The following is a 19484-nucleotide window of genomic DNA, read 5'->3' on the forward strand; positions in this document are numbered from 1 at the left end:
GCAGAGAACAATGTGAATCCTTACTGCAGTGTTGTTAGATGCTGCATACTTTATGCTCAACTGCACTTTTGTTTCCCTCTGCAGCGTATATAGCAACTTGTGAAGGATTTTAATACAACAGTTCAAAGCCTACAGTTCACCACCACTGTTGGCATCAGCACAAACTGTAACATACTGTCTTTTGATTTCCACTGTCACCATTGCCTCTACTAAGAAAGGCCCAGAGCCTGAGTTATCGTGACATCAACTTTTCCCTGTGAGAACTGTAAAACTGACTGAAGGAAAGGGCAGTGGAGGAGCCTGAAGTCTCTTCCATAACGCAAAACCTGAGATCATCTTCCTGTCTCTGCCATTGGTCTGATTACTCAAACCAACACAGGCCAGCGCCTTCTCTTTGTCCTCATTGCCCTGTCTTTACAATAACCTTTGTTAGGCACTTTGATGTATGAAATACAAGTTAGCTCTTGCCAATATTAGTACCCCACTTAAGCATTCACAGGATACATTGCTCTGCTGTGTACATCCACCTCTACGTCATTTCCAGATTGTTTAAAGAATGCTATCAGCAAAGATGACCAAATGAAAGGGTCTGAAAAATGTTGCTCTGAACACCTGGAGTGGTGGGCATAGCATCTCAGAGGAGGAGGAGGGATGGCTGCTGGGGAGACTGCTGCTCTGCATGATCTTGAATTTCATTTGGTTTTCCAGTTTCTCTTAAGATCCCAATTTAAACTGTTGCTGTTTGTATTCTGTCATAAAGTTGAAATCAAGTAGGCCTTTTCCCCTGTGAACACTTTCTAACAGCTGCTGTTAGAATTAAAAAGTTTGGGTTCAACTGGAGAATTGCTAATAAAAACATTACTGCTCTGAACTGAGCCACGCTCTGGTGGGATGTGTTCTGCAACCTTGACAGCTGTGCTCTTTTTATGTATTGGTGCTTAAATAGTGATCTGAAATTGTCTGGGACACTTCTGATTTATACTGAGAAAGGTTTTAACTGTTTAAGATTTTAAGTCAGTGTATTATTAAATTCAAGTAGGTTCCACTTAGATTGTATTTTTTTTTTCTATTTGAAGCTTTTTTTTTTTTTTTTTTTTTTTTTTTAACAGAATTAAGCGAGGTGGTTTTTTTTCTTCCACTTTTACCTCAGCTTTCATCTTCTCCTTACATCTGCACAACTCGTGGGCTTACTCTTCAGAACGGGCCTGATGGAACCCGCATGGAGATTTTTCAGAAACCACTGGAAAACCCCCTTTGTCAGAAAACGCTATTTAACGGGGCATCTCTTCTCAGCTCTCGGTGCCTGTCACCTTATTTATTTTTCAGCGAAATGCCAGCCTGCGAGGCTGGCGGGGAGGGAAGGGAAAGGAGACTTCGGCCCCGGCCCGCCCCGCTCCTCCTGACGGGATCGCGGCGCGACGGCGGCGGCGCCATTTCCTGGCGGCGGCGCCCATGGCCTCGCAGGACGTGCTCAGCCAGACCACCCGGCTGGCCTCCTCCAGCGCCCTGCTGCAGGTGCGCGGCGGTACCGGGCTCCTCCTCCTCATCTTCCTTCTCCTCCTCCTCAGGGGTGCCTGGCGGGAGCCGCCCGAGCCCCAGCCAGCCCGCAGGTGTTTCCTTTCCTTGCCAGGTGCTGTTCCGGGCGGTCACGTTTGGGCTGAACGCCTTCACCCTGCGCCATCTCTCCCCGGAGCTCCTCGGCGTCGTCAACGTGAGGTGAGCCCGGGCCGCGATCCTGCCTCCCTTCCAGGAGCATTGCGGGCTCCCAGCACGATCGGGTTCTTTTTTCATTTATTATCGGGTTTTTAAAGTGTTTGGGTGTGTTGTGGGGCCTCGGGGTTTGTAGGCTGTGGGCTGTGTGTAACTCTCGTTTTTGTTTTCCAGAAAGCCTGTTGTTGTTTTTTTTTTTTTTTTTTTATGTCAGTAATTGTACTGCATGCTTTCAGAAACAGTACATAATGAAATAATTTTCTTTTTTCTTCCTTATCTTTAGGCTAACTCTACTTTATTCAACAGTTCTCTTCCTAGCCAGGGAGGCGTTCCGCAGAGCTTGCTTGAGTGGGAGTACGAAGCGAAACTGGACCAAAACAATTAATCTGTTGTGGCTGACGTAAGATCCCATTAAAATCTTTTTTCTTTAGAATTTATTTCTGATTCTTGTCTAAGAGCATACAAAACGAAGGGCTAGTTGTGTTTACTGAGGTACCTATTTCACCCTTGAGTGTTTAGTGATCCCAGTCACGTTTCAGGACTGTTGCAGGAAGCGGGTCGATCTGGTGCTTTATTATTGATGAACTTGGTCTTGGGGCACATAGGAAAGTGTGTCACCAAAGGTATTATCAGGAGCTGTTTATTCCATTATCCAGCCTGGAGTTTCATCTATGTTGTAGCTGGTAAAGGACAGTTCTGTTACCCAGATATTTAGTCTTTTTTCTTTCTTTGCATACTTATTCTGACTCTTCTGTTACTTGATATGTGTTTATGAAGCTGCTTAAGATTTTTTTCCCCTCAAACTGTTTTTTTTTTTTTTTTTTTTTTTTAAAGTCTTGAACTCTAATACAATTTAATGATGTTGGAGACGTAAATGTCTGTGTTAGGAGGCATGTGAAAGGTTGGAAACAAGCAACAGGAAATAAGTAGGTCCACTTCTTTTAACTGCAGTGCTGTTTCATATCAGAAAGTGGAATGCTTAAAGTCCATGTGAAGCTGCGGCCAGAGTGCATAATCACCCACTGGAGATAAAGGGATTTTATGGCTAGCTTTTCCCTTCTGGCTCTTGGGCACACCGTTCTGCTGTGTCCCTTGTCAGATCCAGCAGCTGTGCAGTGACAGGTGGATTGGGAAGTCAGTTTTGTCTGAGTGATATGTTGGAGAACTGCCTCTGCAAGACAAAACAGCGATCTTCCATCGGGTTAGGTCTGACCCAGGAGCTGGGGGGTTGTGTGTTTTCATCTGCATGCAGGTGTATGAGAGAGGGATAGTCAGTTCCAGAGAGAGCTTTAAACATGATACTTTAAATTTATTAATTTTCTTCTTTGTAACTTCTTTTAATCAATCTTCTTCTGTTTGACTGCTTTTCAAATGGACATTGAATGATGCAGTTATAAATGACCACGTGTGTTTTTTTTTTTTTCCTAGAGAAGCATAATTTAAAATGAAGATTGTTTCTTGAATGATCTGAAATGCATCTTAGGAGTTTGTTGTCAATACCTTAGGAATCTAATGATGGGTGGGTCAGATAAGTCCTGCTGCAATGGTGTAAAATTTTCTGTGCTCTGCAATAGGCTGTGAGTTCTTGAAGCACTGTCAGCAGAGAGTAATACTCCTGTGCCTAGCTTTGCTTCTTCGCTGCAGTTGCTAATCCGTGTGGCTTTGAGCTACAGTAGATCACTGAGGTGCAGGCGTGCATTTCCTTCATCTGACTGCTGTCGCTCTCTGGAAGATTCAGACCAGCAGCTGGAGCAATAGCAACTTTATCTGTTACAGCAACATACACTAAAGCTTGTCTGCAAACTTCTGGTAATCACAGAAGACAGTAAAATTGCACTGTTAAGAGATTTATAGTATTCTGCAGGGCAATGCGGGATCAGACTTGAGTCCTACAGAACCAGAAATGCCAATAGGTGGCCTTATGTTAGGATCTTGAGTAGACAAAGAGTAGGTCAGGTATATATGTTTTGTGTCTGGTCGAAGAATGCATTGAATTTTCACTCCAAAAAAGAAAAATATGTTCATGGTGTAGTTAAAATAGAAATGAATTCACCAAGGCATTTTTTTTTTAATGATGGCAGTGCTTAAAATTTTAATTGATGTTTCACGTGTTCTTTTTTCTGCTTAATTAACATTTGTATTGACTGTTTTTATGTTAACTTTTTAGAGTCCCTCTCGGTGTTTTTTGGTCTGTTTTCTTGGGCTTAGTCTGGCTACACTTACTTGAAGTACCTGATCCTTCTGTGGTTCCTCATTATCAGGCTGGTGTAGTGGCATTTGGCCTTTCTGCAATTATTGAGCTTCTGGGAGAACCATTCTGGGTTTTAGCGCAAGCTCATTTGTTTGTAAGACTTAAGGTTAGTAAAGAAGCTAAATACAAAGATGTGTGTGTGTGTGAGAGAGAGAGAAAATTATTTTCATTGAAAAGATGATGCAAAGCATGTAAAGAAAAAATTCCTGAACTAGATCTTCCTATGTTCAATAACATAAGAAAGCTATGTACTGTTTAATACTGTATGACTGAATTGTAACGTAGTTTGTTCCTGTTAAAGAAATCGGTTTATTTACAAATTATCAGTTAAATGATCTTGAAATGTATAGTCGTGATTTTAACTGGAGGGAGGCACAAATGGCTTCCACAGCTTTGCATTTCAAATGATTGTTGGCATGAACTTGTGATTCACACAAAATTTTTCCCCTTATGTCCTATGCAAAAGACTGGGAAAGTGCAATGGAGGAATCAAACTGTAAGATGAGAGAAATCAGAGAAGTTGCAATCTAAGGTGGCTGACTCAGCAGAAAAAATGTGATAGCCTTACTGACTTTCAAAGTCTTATATTTGTACATATAATGTATGTGAAACTAAAGCATTTTATGCTTCTGTAGGTGGTTAACTTGGCTAAACATTCTCTGTTTTCTCTTTCTTAAAGGTAATTGCTGAAAGCCTTTCGGTGGTGTCAAAATGTGTTTTGACAGTTATTTTAGTAATCCTTTATCCTCAATGGGGCCTTTACATTTTTTCCTTGGCTCAGGTAAGTTTCCTGTGGTCTTCTCTATAAATTCTTAATTCTTCAGAAGTAATTATTTGGTGTTAGCTTTGATATTTAGCCTGGTACATAACCGGGGAGGTTAGACTGAGTGCTCCTGTGAGGTTTAAGTTGTAAATATGTAGTATTTTGCTGATACTTACTGACTTGACATTTTGATCCCTGTCAGTTTAATGGAGGTATAAGAAAGCATCCTGTTCTGTCCATAAAAGCATGTTTTGCAAATAAGGTTATTGATTTATATAAGCTTTATATTAACTTTTTTCTAAATCAGTTATGCATTGTAATGCTGAAAGACTGCTCACCACTGGGCAGTATTAAGGTTCAACTTCAGATTCTGCTGTTTAGAAGGATATAATCCTATGTAACCTTTATCACCATATACCACCAACCTATAATGCCACCTTATCAGAAAGTGCTAATTGTGCGTAAAATGTACTTAGGTTACAAGTTTGTCCTTGCTACAATGATTAAGGAATATATTTGCACCTTAAAAGTGTTGTGGCCTGTGCAGTCAGTTCACTAGAAAAGAAAATGTGAGCTGCTGCAGACATGACTCCTATCTTTCAGTTTTTGCAGTGACCTGGGTAGATAGCTTATAACTGATGGAAGTGAGAGATGTAGCTGGTAGTCGGTTGTCAACTTTTTTTGACTTTAAAATTGGACTTAACATAATCTTTCTAAAAATGCTGAATAGAACATTACTGAAGTTGGCAAAAGACTATTGATGTTCACCTATTTTTTTCTTTAATCAAAATCCCCAGCATTCTTGGTGTGGCTTAGATCAATGTCTTCAGCTAGTTTAAAATTTGATAGGAGTAAAAGCTACTTACTGTGTTCTGTGTTCTGTTCCTGCTGAACTTATAATTCCAGCATGTTTTTCCACATGCAATTCTAGCATGTAATTCTGCATTTGTAAGTTAATTTTGTTTTACTGTTTTTCTTTTTTTCTTATCTATCTTTGCAGCTTTTATATACCAGTGTTCTAGTAATGTGCTATATAATTTATTTTGGAATGTTTTTGGGATCTCCTGAAGCAACAAAGAAGTCATTTCCCGTCACTAGAATGAAAGCTCTATTACCTAAAGTGGTGGAAGATGAGGTAGGTTGCACAGTTTATTTCTTTTATTTTAGACCTTTGTTGAGCGAGCCTTGAAATTTATTTTGAGATGGTAGAGTTAAATGAATCATTCTGAGGGTAGCTCTGCACTTCAGAATATATGGCTAGGAGAAAACATTTACATTAAATTCTGTTTATGGTTTGCATGAGTAAAACAGAAAAACATTATGAAACTTGACCCCTTCGTATTTTTAGGAGCTTTTTTATCTTTCAATAGCTTTGTATGAACCACTAATTGGAGATTAAATGTTTACAGTGCTAAGGGGAATGACCTAGTATCAGGTAGGAGACAGAAGAGAAAACAAAACTTCAGCTTTTCCAGAAAATAAGCATGGTAGCATACAGCAACCTACAGATACTCAGATCTCTGATGTCTTCGTATAAGGAAGTGGGACAAAGTAATAAAAAACAAACAAACAAACAAAAAAAAACACAGCAAGGAAGATGTTCTGAAAAGGATTTACATGTTGAGAAGTTAAAGGTTGTTCTTCCTTGTGGGATTTCTAAATTACTTACTGCTTTTCAAAGTGTCCCTACATCTACTATGAGAGTGAAAGCTATAATGGCATGCTTTTTTTTTCCCCCCTCTCCTCTGTTTTTTTCTGCTAGAGTTTTCTGTAGAAAGATTATTCAGGTCCTTTTGTCTATCTACATGTATAACATTAGTCATTTTCAGCAAAGGAAAAAGTCTTACTTGGCCAGACCAGAGTGATATTTGTGCTTGAGTTTAGTGATATTTTAGATATTAGTAGCTATGACGTTGTGGGTTTTCCTCATCAATACAGAGTTGTTAGAGCTAGTGTAATGAACAAACTTTCTATTTTGTATTTCTGCTCTGTACTTTCTATCATGGTTATTACTTTCCAGTATTTGTTTTCTTACAGACTTTCCTTAACTGGAAGGAAGCACGGTTGACTTGGAGCTTCTTCAAACAATCCTTCTTGAAGCAGATTTTGACAGAGGGTAAGGTGTGATGTGTAGGCATGTTGGGGAAGGTTGAACGAATACCATTTACAAAATTGGGCTGGAGGTTGAGATAGCTGGGTGGTGATGTTCAGAGGGTGGCAGCAGCCGATGTTACCTACTCAGATTAAGTTTTGAGGGTTTTCACAACACCTGAACTAGGTCCTGTCCCATTTGACCTTGTCTCTTGAATACTTCATGTTGGAAGTACCTGAATATATATTAGGAAAGACTTAGGGTCTTGTTCTTACGTTCTTTATTTTGAACTTCCAGGTGAACGATATGTGATGACATTTTTGAATGTGTTAAATTTTGGAGATCAGGGTAAGTGTGATGATATTGTGGAATGGTCACAGTGTTCTAGTTGGTACTATTCATCTGATCCTGAAAATAATTTACAGCATTTGAAAATAACTTGAAAGTCTCAGATTTCAAAGCCTTTCTGACTTTGAGACATCTTTCAAAGCATGATTGAAAAAAAGAGAGAGAATCAAAGAGTGGTTTGGATTGAGGGGGACCTTAAAGATCATCTAATTCCCCAACCATCTGCCATGGGCAGGGACACCTCCCACTATAAGTTGCTCAGAAAACTTAATTTATCCTGGATTATCCTGCGTGTATGGCGCCATGTATTTTTTTTTTTTTATTTGTATGAGTAGATACAGAATCACAGTATCATTAGGGTTGTAAAAGACCTCCAAGATCATCCAAACATACCCATACCACCACTGTCACCCACTAAACCATGTCCCCAAGCACCATGTCCAGCCTTTCCTTAAACACCCCCAGGGATGGTGACTTCACCATCTCCCCAGACAACCTGTTCCAATGCCTGACTGCTCTTTCTGAGAAGAAATACCTCCTCATTTCTATCCTAAACCTTCCCTGGCGCAACTTGAGGCCACTCCCTCTAGTCCTATCACTGGTTACCTGTGAGAAGAGGCCGATCCCCAGCTCCCCACACCTTCCTTTCCAGGTAGCTGCAGAGAGCAATGAAGTCTCTCCTGAGCCTCCTCTTCTCCAGACCAAACGCCCCCAGTGCCCTCAGCTACTCTCCACAGGACTTGTGTCCCAGGCCCTTCACCAGCTTCGCAGCCCTGCTCTGGCCACGCTCCAGGGCCTCGATGTCCTTCTGGGAGTGAGGGGCCCAAAGCTGAACCCAGCACTCGAGGGGCGGCCTCACCAGAGCAGAGCACAGGGGGACGATCACCTCCCTGCTGTGCTGGCTGCACTACTCCTGACACAGCCAGGATGCTGTTGGCCTTCTTGGCCACCTGGGCACACTGCTGGCTCGTGTCCAGGTGAGCATCAGCCAGCACCCCCAGAGCCTCTTCCTCTGCACAGCTTTCCAGCCACTCTGCCCCCAGCCTGTAGCCCTGCATGGGGTTGTTGTGGCCAAAGTGAAGGACCTAATACTTGGTTTTAAATTCATCATTATGACATAATATCTGATACATTACAGTTGTCTGCCTCTTCATATTTTATTTTATTTTTCTGTTTTGTCTTCCTCTCAAATCTGTCAGACATTACAGCAGAAGCGTTGTTTGTAGCAGTACTTCTCAAAACTGAGTTGTGTTCCATAAAAGAACTCGGTGTCATTACAGAGTTATGTGTGGCAGTAGCGGTTCAGATGACTGCATTGGCAGCACCTTGGGTCTTTCAGCTTGGGAAGGAAAATAGGCTATAATTGTTGGCCCAATGTTAGAAGTTTTTTGGCAAGTTTGAATTGCTTTTAATTGCTGGCAGAAGTATGTTCCCCCATAAGTACTGGCTGTATGTGCTTGCCACTAGTAAGTGCAGCCACTCTAATCCTCCTCAGAGGAACAAATGTGCTGCCTCTTACTCAAGGGTCTTAAAAAGAGTAAAAGAGCAATGAGAGCAAAGTCACTTGCATGCTCAAAATGTTAGGAAACATTGATTCTGAGTCCTATGAAATCAGTCAGAACTTTATTTCAATGTGAGCTTGTAAAGCATTTATCCATATGCCCAACTTGGTGTGCTCTCAGCGTCTTACAGTAACACGTCTGAGCGGGTTTGGAGCAGTGCTCAGCCTCTTGATGAGGATAGAAGTGGTAGTAAAATGTTACGTAGGGTTTCTTGTCCACCTCAATGAAAACAGAAAGAAAGAAAGAAAAAACATTAAAAATGTATTCTTTCTCTTCCTTTATACCAGTAAAATCCGTATCTTTCTGTCCCCGGTCAGTGAAGAGATTTTCTTTCATCAGAATCTTTGAACTTCCTGTACAGTACGAATTTGGAATGTGTTTGGTGCTGTTACCAAATTCTTGTTCTAGCTTTGCCATCTGTCTGTGGGCAAGACGTCTAATTTGGAGCTGGGCTTGCTGTGACTGTCAGAAGATTTTTGGGAACACAGCTGTAATGTTGCACTAAGTTCCACTTGTGTTTTCTTTGTTCAGTGGAAACATTAAATTGGAATGCCTATCGCTGTTAAAGACTTGGAATAGAAATGTCTTAAATTACAGGATGCTGTTATCTTTTGTTTTTAAAGGTGTATATGATATTGTGAATAATCTTGGTTCACTGGTGGCCAGGTTCATCTTTTTGCCTATCGAAGAGAGCTTTTATGTCTTTTTTGCTAAGGTGTTGGAAAGAGGGAAGAATGTAAAGGATCAGAAGCAGGTATGTTTTTTTTTTTTTTTTTTGGTTTAATTGCATGTCAAATGCTTGCTTTTTGTTACAGGAGTGTGAATGGCAGAAATGTGCATTTAAACTGAGTATGAAGACTTAAAGTAAAAAAACATGTAAAATAAAAAACTATAGTCTTTGAGTATAAAGACTTAAAATTGAAAGTAAGTTGGAGAATATGTCAAGGGAGGTTGTACCAAAAAAAAAAAAAACAAAAACAAACAAAAAAAACTAGGTAAAAAGCCAGTGAAAGATATGCAGTGGCATAGTACTGCATTGCATTATAACTAGAGTTAACATCATCTGTTTTGAACAATGTGGTGTAAACACTTGTGTATTTCTAGATGCACTTAGGCAATTACTGTAGATTAAATCATGAAATCATGCTTTTTGCAGCAAGTGCTGTTTTAAAATATTTGACTGACTTGTAGATGTGTTTTGCTCATAAGTATTAAGGAGTAGTGCTTCCAAAGAGTGCGATTCTAGGAAGAGAATTGTATTTTACTTGAGCTTCAGGATCACTTGTGGTGTAATGATGAATGTTGAACAAAAGGTTTCTGTATGCTCTAAATAAGAAATTCTCAGTCAGGTGTGAGGGTCACGCAGTTGAACAATTCCTGTGCCTCAGATCATAGGTAGGCTAAACAAAGGTGCACCTATTTGTGTGCTTGATATTTTAGAGGTAGTGTGCTGTGTGTATGTATACAGCATAACTGGTAAAAATGTTTGACTTCTCTCTGTTGTCAGCTGTATCTTAGGAGGTGGCAGAACTGACAAGTTGCTTGTTCTGGTGTGACAGATCTGCAGTCCCATGCAGCAATCAAAATCTGACCCTTCTGCTGGTTCAGACTGCAGCCTTGGGCAAACACCCTTCTTTTCTTTGCCTGAGCTTAGTTCTTACTGTTTAAGGAAACAGCAGTGGCACCCATTCAGCGGGCATGTTGGTGACTTATGGTTGTTTAGATTTTTGAATGCATAAAACACAGAATAATAAATAGTTGAGCACTGTTGGAAGTTAGGACTGTGTGTACAGATAAATCAATACCAAATGGTAGTTTTAACACCTATTTACAGTGTGCAGTTTTTCTTCCATGGAACAGTTTTGCTTTGTCAAAGTAATTGTTATGCTATTCTGATCCATGTAAATGACTGCCTTTTTTTTTTTTTTCAGGATGACATTGCTATGGCTGCAAATGTGTTAGAACTGCTGTTGAAACTTGTGCTTCTGATTGGCCTTACCATCACTGTTTTTGGATATGCCTTTTCTCAGCTGGCTCTAGATATTTATGGAGGCTCAATGCTCAGTTCCGGAACAGGTAAAGAGGGTAGAGCTGGCAACCAAGCCATTCTTTATAAACAAAAACTGCAGCTCAGCTATTATGAATTCTTGGGTAAATCAGCTGATCTTTTTGAGAAAGATCATCTCAGATTAAAAGAAGCTTATAATTCTGAGTTGTATCACACATTTTGAACTGAATAGCACTGGTATATTGTCACCTGGCCTTATTTTGGCTAAACTGTTTCATTTCTTTGTCCTGTTGTAGATGCTTAAATTAAGAATATTCTGACTGTAGCATTCTAGCTTGTGAAGTTGCTTTTGAAGCAACTCTTACGGAAGCTGGAATGTTGCTGAACAGTGGTATTAACCAGATGTGAAGACTTACTGGGAAGGAGGAAAAAAGAATTTTTTTTTCATGTCTTGTGCACTAGTGCATTCACTTGTAGTCATCTAGTATCATATAATGATGATTGTGTTGCTGTGAAATGCCTTCCATTTCATTCCGAACTGTCTGTTGTATCTGACTTCCTTAGTAGTCCTGATGTTGTTGGTAAAGTTGAAGCTGATCACTGCTGTGTTGCTCTCATGAATAATTAATGCAGCATCCCTTGTAAGATTGCGTTGTGTGGATTGCACAAAGGATAAAATTAAATCAGGACACACAATTACTTAGATAATGGGTATAGCTTGCAGAAAAAAACTGTTAGGTGTGGGCTTTGGCTATGTATATAAGCAGTGCTTCAGAATTACAGCTTTTTAATAATAATTCGCTTTCATGACCTGTTAGTTGCTCTTTACAGATTTTTTTTTTTCTGTAAAACTCCCACTGAAATGAATTTCTTAGCTTGTCCAAATCCAGAACTTGATCCCACTGCAGTAGCATCTGTACATATGTACTCACCTTATGTTGAGATGTGCTGAGGAGCTCTAAGAAAAGTATGATCAGGCTTGGATGCAAATCTGGTCTCTCAGAAGCTGTGGGACCATCTTATTTGTGGATATATTATTTTGGATTTTTTTCTGAGTGCTTCCTAGTCTAATGCTTTTATGTATGCCTGAAAACATTGTCAGCAGCTCTACCCCGCGTGTCTGCAGTGGGTTTACTGCTCACTGGACAGTGACTGAAGTGGGAGGAGACGTGATAGGAACTACATTGCTGCTGTTGAGCTAGCTCTCAAGAAGGAATATTAAGGGATACACAAGAACCTGTTAAAAACCATGGGAATGATCTTCCCAGTGTTAAAACTAGTCGCAAAATGACAATAACATTATTTCAAAGACTGAATGAGAATTTTGAAGTCAGATATAAAAATTACCTTTGACGTATAAAATCGGAATCTTTTGTCTAGCACAGTTTTGAATATGTTAAACAGCCTTCTAGGTTTTTTTTTTTAATGCTCTTGTATTCAAAACATACTTATTTTATTGCCTTGAGAACCTCACATTATTGAATTCATTTTCACCAATTTCTGTACAAAGGAAGACTTGGATTATAATGTTAATTCTAATTTGGTAGGGAATCCCATTCAATACAATAACACTTTGGTAATGGAGATCTTTTCTGTTACTATAACTGCTACACCCTTGTGTTCTGGATTTGTTTTTATTTTGCCTTGTTCTTTTCTGTTCATGTTGTTGTGAAGATATCTAAACCAGAAGCTTGTTCAAATGAATTTAAAAGTTTCCATTATCATCAACAATAACATCACAACTTTTTATCTTATCAACAAGTGTAAAAACTACATCTCTTCGTATAAAGAAATAATCTTATCATTTAAATGATTTTTTTTTTTTTTTTAGGTCCAAATCTCCTCCGGTGTTACTCTTTATATGTCCTGTTTCTTGCTATCAATGGAGTAACAGAATGTTTTACGTTTGCTTTGATGTGCAAAGAAGAGGTAGACAGGTAAGTAGTAAAGTCCCCAGAATGTTCCTGTAATTAATCTGTGTATGGTATGCTTAGAGGACAGTTGCTCTGCTTGGGTATGTGCTTAGAAGCACATCCCTGCTGCCCCAAGAGCCAATTTATTTTTGCAGCCATTAAGAACTCTGTTCCTGTCTTGTGCCAGGTGCAACAGAGGGGCAAGGACACACATGCTAGTGTTGTTTTTTATGTGTTTGTTAATGAACGTTGTCTTAATATAAGTTTATCATGACTGGATAAAGAGCTTGGTGCATTTGAAACCAGCGTAAAAATGCCTTGCCCCACAGAAACCCAAACTCCTTATTTAGGTGCTGGTATGCAGATTTAGACAGCTTTAGTAAATGTTTAAATGTTGGGGTAAAAAGGTCAGAAATCAATAAATAAAAATGTTCAATCATCTTTTGGTAGATGACTAACTGGGAAAGTAATTTAAATGTGAAGTCTTACTTATTATACATATGCACCTAAAGTTTTAGCTTTTAAGGCAGACTATCATTTAAAACTTATTAGGAACTTGCAACTGTTAAAATTTTTCATGTACAGTTACTATATATCAATTATACTTCTGAATGGATCTAATTTGTGCATCTGAATTCAGGTTTATCTACTTTAAACAGAAAGTTGGACTAGATGACTTCCTGAGATCCCTTCCAGCCTGCGTTATTTCTTGATTCTGTGTTCATCCTGGCATATTGGTGTTGCAGCCTGGTGGCCTCCCCTCTGCTACCATTAGGCTTTTTTCCCTCTGTAGCAGCTGTCTATTAAAAGACCATACCAAATCAAATAAGTATTTTTTAAGAAGTCATTTAATTAACGAGGTCTGCTTTCCATAAAGAAATATAATTTTAGACTAGCAAGGGCTGCTGTCGTAACCTAGAACTTTGCTTCAAAAGCACTGTTTGGACAGAAACTAAATAAGTGTCATCTTGCTGAGTATTCTTTTTCTTTGATACCTAATGTAAAATAGTAAAAAAAAAAATCCTCAGGTTTTCATGTTACTAATTGTTACGGAGTTTGAGTTTCTGGAATGAGTATGCAGCTGAATAGTATGATTGAATTTATTTAACATCATGTAGTTCTTGGTTTAGTTTCCTTGATGTATTTTCTATTCTTTCAGTCATTTTTTCTTTTCTCAAATTTTTCTTCTGTTTCAAGATGAGAGAATTTGTTCCTTATTTTACTAAATTGTGGGACTTTTATTTTTCAAAGATACATTTAGTAAATACTATAACTGTATACGTAGTTTGAATTGTTTCTTCTACCTAGGTACAATTTTGTTATGCTGGCCTTGTCCTTCACGTTCCTGTGCATCTCCTACTTCTTGACCCACTGGCATGGCAGTGTAGGCTTTATCCTTGCAAACTGCTTTAATATGGGTATTCGAATTGCTCACAGCACCCACTATATCTATGATTACTTCAAGGAAAGCACTTACAGACCTTTGACAGGCTTGCTTCCTTCACCAGTTTTGATACTCGTTTATGTCGTAAGTGGAGTAATTACTGTTTTTTCAGAGGTAAGTGTCTTTCTCAGACCTTTCTTTCACTGTGAAAGCGAATATCAGATGACTTTTGTTTTCCACAAGCAGAGAAATATCACTAGCAAAAAAGGCTTATAACCATAGGCTAGGAGACTTCCATTACAGGCTTGCAAGGCTGCTTATATCTATTAAAAGATTAAACAAATACATGAGGTTATATTTGAACTTCATGTGTGTATCTGATGCACCTCCAGGTGGCAGAGGACTATCTCTCTGACAAGTAAAATAAAATGTAATGCATTTCTGCTATCTGTACGTAAATCCATATCCTCGGTTCTTAGTAACTGAAATAGTGATAGCACAAAAACTGTTGTCAAAAATTCAGTACTAAAAAACAAGAGAAAATTGCTAAAAGCAGTATTCAGTATTGCACGTATTCAGATTATAGCATGGTAACTGCACAGACTAGTTATTACAGAGATGGTAGCATTTCAGTATTCAAAAATTTGACAAATGGAAAATCGTTTGCCTTAGAAAGGAGAGCTTTGTTGGCTTGGGAGTTTTTTTGTTTGTTTGTTTGTTTTTGAAAAATATCACAATGCGTTATTGTAAAATGTCAGACTTGTGTGGATAGCATCCACCCAAACATCCATGCAGAGTTTTCCTGGTAAATTAACTTGCTTCTGTGTGGTAAATAACTTCAGCATTTACCAGGTATATACAGAATACTCATTTTCTGCAATTTTACAGTTGTTTGTTTTTGTGTTCTTAAGAAAGCAAATGTTGTGACTACTAAAATAATTTGTAGGATGAGTGCACGTAGCAAATCTTTCTTGCATCTACTTGCAGTGCTCACCTTGGTGGTGTTATCGTGGTCAAGAGAGGTGTTGGACCTTATTGTTTATTGCAACAGTTTATCTACCTTGTACTGACTAGTTTTTGCAATTGCTTGTTTCCTTTGTTTTAGGTATTCTTCTGCTGCGATAAGGGTTGGATGGCAAGGCTGATTCACGTCAGCACTGGGGCTGTGTGCTTTGCAGCAACCATCATTACCATGTTCTGCACAGAGACCAAGCTGGTTCAGTTTGTCAGAAGCCAGTTCCTCTCCCGGTATATGAAGAAAGGAACATGAAACACTTCTGTGCAAAACAATTCTCTTACGTGCTGGCAGTGAAGGGCTGTGTCTGTTGCATAGATCTGTGTGGAAAAAGGTTTCCACGTGAGTTTGTTGGAAGCATTGATACTGGAATAGCGATGTAGATGGTTGCTATTTGAATATTATTTCTTCTAAACTGGCCAGTACAGTGAAAGGGCTGAGTAATTTCCTTTTCATGCATCGTTTGTTTCAAGCTTTTCTTCAAAGAGCCTCTTTGGTGATGAAGGTCTGTGATATACCCTTCTGACATAACCTAGTCACCAGACGTAATGTAGGGAGCTTCCCTTCTTACCAATAGGGAGTACATATATGAAGGTATTTTATGGCTTACATTTAATTAAGATGTAATTAAGAATGACCTTAGTGAGCACGGTGGGCTGTTTAACTCGTTAGAAAAGGAATGGTCTGACATAAATAAAAAACAAAACACTGGAGCAAGGACCAATAGCAACTATTACCAAATACCAATAAACAACTGTTACCAAAATAGAATGTAATGCGGTGCAGAGAAATCTGAGTTGCCAGTGTCCTGAAGGATAAAGCATTAAACAGAAAGTTCCAACGCTTGCAGATAAGTTAATAGAATACACAGCATGTGTCCAAGCTAGCTATGTAAGATTACTTCCTTCAGCGTCATTCATTTAATGGTATTAATTAACTTGTCAAAAATACTCTGAAGCTTTGACTAAAAAAAAATAATATATATATATATATATATATATATGTTTTTGAGCACTGGTTAAACAGGTCTGAAGTGCAACCATGCTGAAGTTCCAGAAGGTTGAGTTAAACACAATTTCTTTCACTCCGTTGGTTTTTGTTTTTATTTGAGATTTTCAATGCAAGTACGAACAAATATGTCTTAATAAAAAAGACTTCTGCTTTTCTCCAAAACTGAATGTTAAATGTTTAATAAGATGCCTTTCAAGGATTTGTGCATATGCTTCTGTTTTTGGATAGAAAGTGCTGCTTCTTGCAAAGAGATTTTTTTATCTTGATCCTTTACATGTTCAGTCTTACCTTTTATATTCTTTTTTTTTTTTTTTTACTTAAATTATGGAAAACTCGGATGCTTAGAAACTTTAAAATGATGCGTTAGGTTGCTGATATGTTTTTGCCAAATGTTTACTTTGTTGCTGGTCTAAGACTTGACTTGGCAGTTTCTGAATGCGTTTATATTTGCGTTTATAACGATCAGCGTTCCTTTGTGGTGTCTGAACGGACCAGAAATGTCAAGTGCTCTCAGACATGCAGTCTGAAGATTTTAGTTTAATTACATAGCAACTCTGCAGATCCGGAGACAGCTTTTAAAAATACTTCACTGTAATGGCATTGTGGAGTTCATGCTGGTAGTCATAGCTCTAGTGTCAGTGTCTTCAGTTTGGTGCTGTTAGAGACATTTTGTAAACTGTAATTTTCACACCGAGGGTATCACCAGAGATAACTTTATATGAGATTTAGTGATAGAAAATTTATCTCAGAGAAATCAAAATACAACAGTAGAAGGAGAAGAAAAGTGTGCTACTCAGTGCATGGTGGTGTTTCCATGGCCTTGATGGAAGGTAGTAGGTAGAGACTTACTGGTTCTTCTGAGGTTGTTATGAAATCTGTTTAAATAAACTTGACAGCAGTTTGTCCTGTTATGTGAATTTGCTATTTGTTTGCCTTTAAATTTGTTCTCTTTTGAGTTGTCTTGCAGCTTTTTTCATTTTTCTATCACATATGGAGTTTATGACGTGCAGCTCCGTACATTGCAAGGGCTTGGGTCTCTTTTCTTTGACGTCTTAATTCATAATTTAAAAAAAAAGTTGCACTTTCAGACTCTTTTTACGGTCTGTCTTTTTCTGCATGACTCTGGGACCTTATTGTGGGAATACCTCAAATCTGTATGGAGGATTATAACTGCTTCCTAGAATGAGAGATTTTGTGTAGCCCTGCACATGATGTGCTTTGGAGATGGAAGGAGTTCTAAAGCAAAATGAGCTTGAAGTCTTGCTGTGTTGCCTAGTCTTACGATCCCAGCTGTACAGTGGTAATACTTCTACTACTAATATTGTCATAAATAGGGTGATGTGGGGTCTCACTGCTCAAACAGTATGCTGCCCAGTCTCGTAAATCTTGTTTCCCATAGATGCTGTGTATGAACTAAAAGGAATTTGTATATTTTTTTAATTATTTTGATTTTATATTGATATGGCTTATTGGTATCTCTTCTCGACAACTGAAAATAGAATTTCATATATCAAGAAGACATCTAAGGTGGCCTAGTCATTGTTCATTTGCAAATTAAGGATACATTCCTATTCAGGCTTGATCTTTAGCAATTAAGTAGGTGTTTTTTATTGTATTTTATGTGGCAGGAAACCTAAGGAGTTACAGGACTTACAGACCTACAGAGCTGTCTCCTGGTTTCTTATTTATCTTTGTGATCCTTAATGTGAAAGCTGTTAATTGCTTTATAAAGAAGTAAACATCGTTAAACAACGTTGGGATTGAACTTGACTTGTTGATGCTTCCTTCTGTCAAACGCACAGTAGGATGTTTCTAAGTTTTGTGAAGCTGTTTTGTGGAGTTTGTCTGAAATACTTTAGTTTAAGCAAGAGGAGGATTAAACTGTTTTTATTCAGAGAAAAAATTGATTTCATGCTTCATGTGACGTGGTTCTTTAGTACTTGGATGAATGACACTCAGACAACTGTAATATACAATGGCTATACAGTAGGATAACAAAGTTTATTTCCTGTATGTTTTGTCTTTCTCTTGCTGTTGCAGGCTTACTGGAGTACTATTGGTATCTTTGGTTCAGTTGAAGCTTAAATTTGGCTGGTTTTCCTAGGATCTCTTATGTATAAATACATTTATCAACCTAGAAACTGGTACACTGTCCCCTAATGAACTCATTGAGGAAACACTCCAGTATTTTTGTGATAACACCATGGTCACCTTCTCCTCCCTCCTCCTGCCTCCTTGCTTGTGCCAGAATGTATGTTTGTATGGATTGGAATGACTGGGCTTTGCTTGCTGGCTTGTTTGCTTTTAAACAGGGTGTTATAGCAGATGCTGTTCAAATGGTCAGGAGTAAACCTGGTATTTAATGAAGTTTGTTAGCCAAATTATGCATTTGGCAATATTAGCAAGTGTTTATTTTTTTCTTTTCTAGCGTGGGGGTGTGTGCATTTTCTGGGAAGAAAAGAAATTAGGAGTTAAAACTTCACCTTGATGGGTGGGTAACCTGCTCCAGTAGGCATAGAAGGCAGGAGACGTAAGCTTGGATGTTGATAATGGTTCAGCACCCATGAGAGGTGTTGGATTGTTAGCTCATATGAAGGACTACCTGAGTGTGGGTACCTTGACCCCAGCCTAATTTGCTGGCTTCTGGATAGTGCTTAAATTTGAACTTTCAAGTGCTTTTTGTGAATTTCATTTCTCTTGCTGTTTGGTCATAGTTTTGTGGCTTAATTGCCTTTTTATAACAAGAATACTGCAGAGAAAGGATCAGAGTGATTTTGAACCACAATACATCTGCTGAGAGATAGGGATTTTGGTCAGCATAAAATGCCCAACTCATTTGCATTCTGGTAGCATTATGTCAGTGCAGTTTATTTTCATTATAAGCTTAAAATGAAGTTTGAAGCTCTCCATGTCTGATGTACAGCTGGGCCATGGAAGTGAAGTGCAAGACACGCTCAAAAGCATAAGCAGCTGGGGGATCTGAACAAAACACTGATCAGAAGTGCTCATCTCATGCATTTTGGACCCAAAAAGATGCTTGTGCTCTTCTATTTGTGGATCTGAACTGTGGTTAATGCACTACCTTGCTGTGACCTAGGAGGAGGAACCACCAGTTTCCTGTTGGGATGTTTGTAACTTTGTGCTGCTGTAGTGAGCTTCATCCGTGGAGTCAGATGTGTGCTCCTATCTGCAGCTAAGGCAGAACATCGTAATTGTGGGGAATAGTAGAACAACTTTTTGTGACTTCCTGTTTAGTCACTGTAAGCAAACATCTAATACAGCTCTGTTCTGTGTGTTCATTTGCTAGGTAGGTTTCTTGGTTCACAGATGTCTGCCTTCAGCGTGACTTAATTCCAGAGAGCTTTATGCCATCTCCCTAAACTGAGAAAGTAGAAAGGAAAGTGACCAGGAAGACAGATGTGCTACA

At 38.7% G+C, this 19484-nt stretch overlaps 1 protein-coding gene across 1 annotated transcript; it reads left to right on the forward strand.

The window, feature by feature from the left end:
* The first annotated feature begins 413 nt into the window (after window positions 1-413).
* Window positions 414-18050, forward strand: RFT1 (RFT1 glycolipid translocator homolog). The gene is made up of 13 exons (XM_082767867.1): window positions 414-1515; window positions 1631-1716; window positions 1994-2110; window positions 3878-4067; window positions 4641-4742; window positions 5725-5859; window positions 6762-6840; window positions 7114-7164; window positions 9350-9480; window positions 10658-10802; window positions 12566-12671; window positions 13956-14205; window positions 15137-18050. The coding sequence occupies exons 1-13, from the start codon at window positions 1453-1455 to the stop codon at window positions 15299-15301; spliced, it is 1620 nt and encodes a 539-aa protein (XP_082623993.1). The 5' UTR covers window positions 414-1452; the 3' UTR covers window positions 15302-18050.
* The last annotated feature ends 1434 nt before the right edge of the window (window positions 18051-19484 follow it).

Source organism: Aythya marila, assembly GCF_965140915.1.
Source record: "Aythya marila genome assembly, chromosome: 10".
Lineage (NCBI taxonomy): Eukaryota > Metazoa > Chordata > Aves > Anseriformes > Anatidae > Aythya > Aythya marila.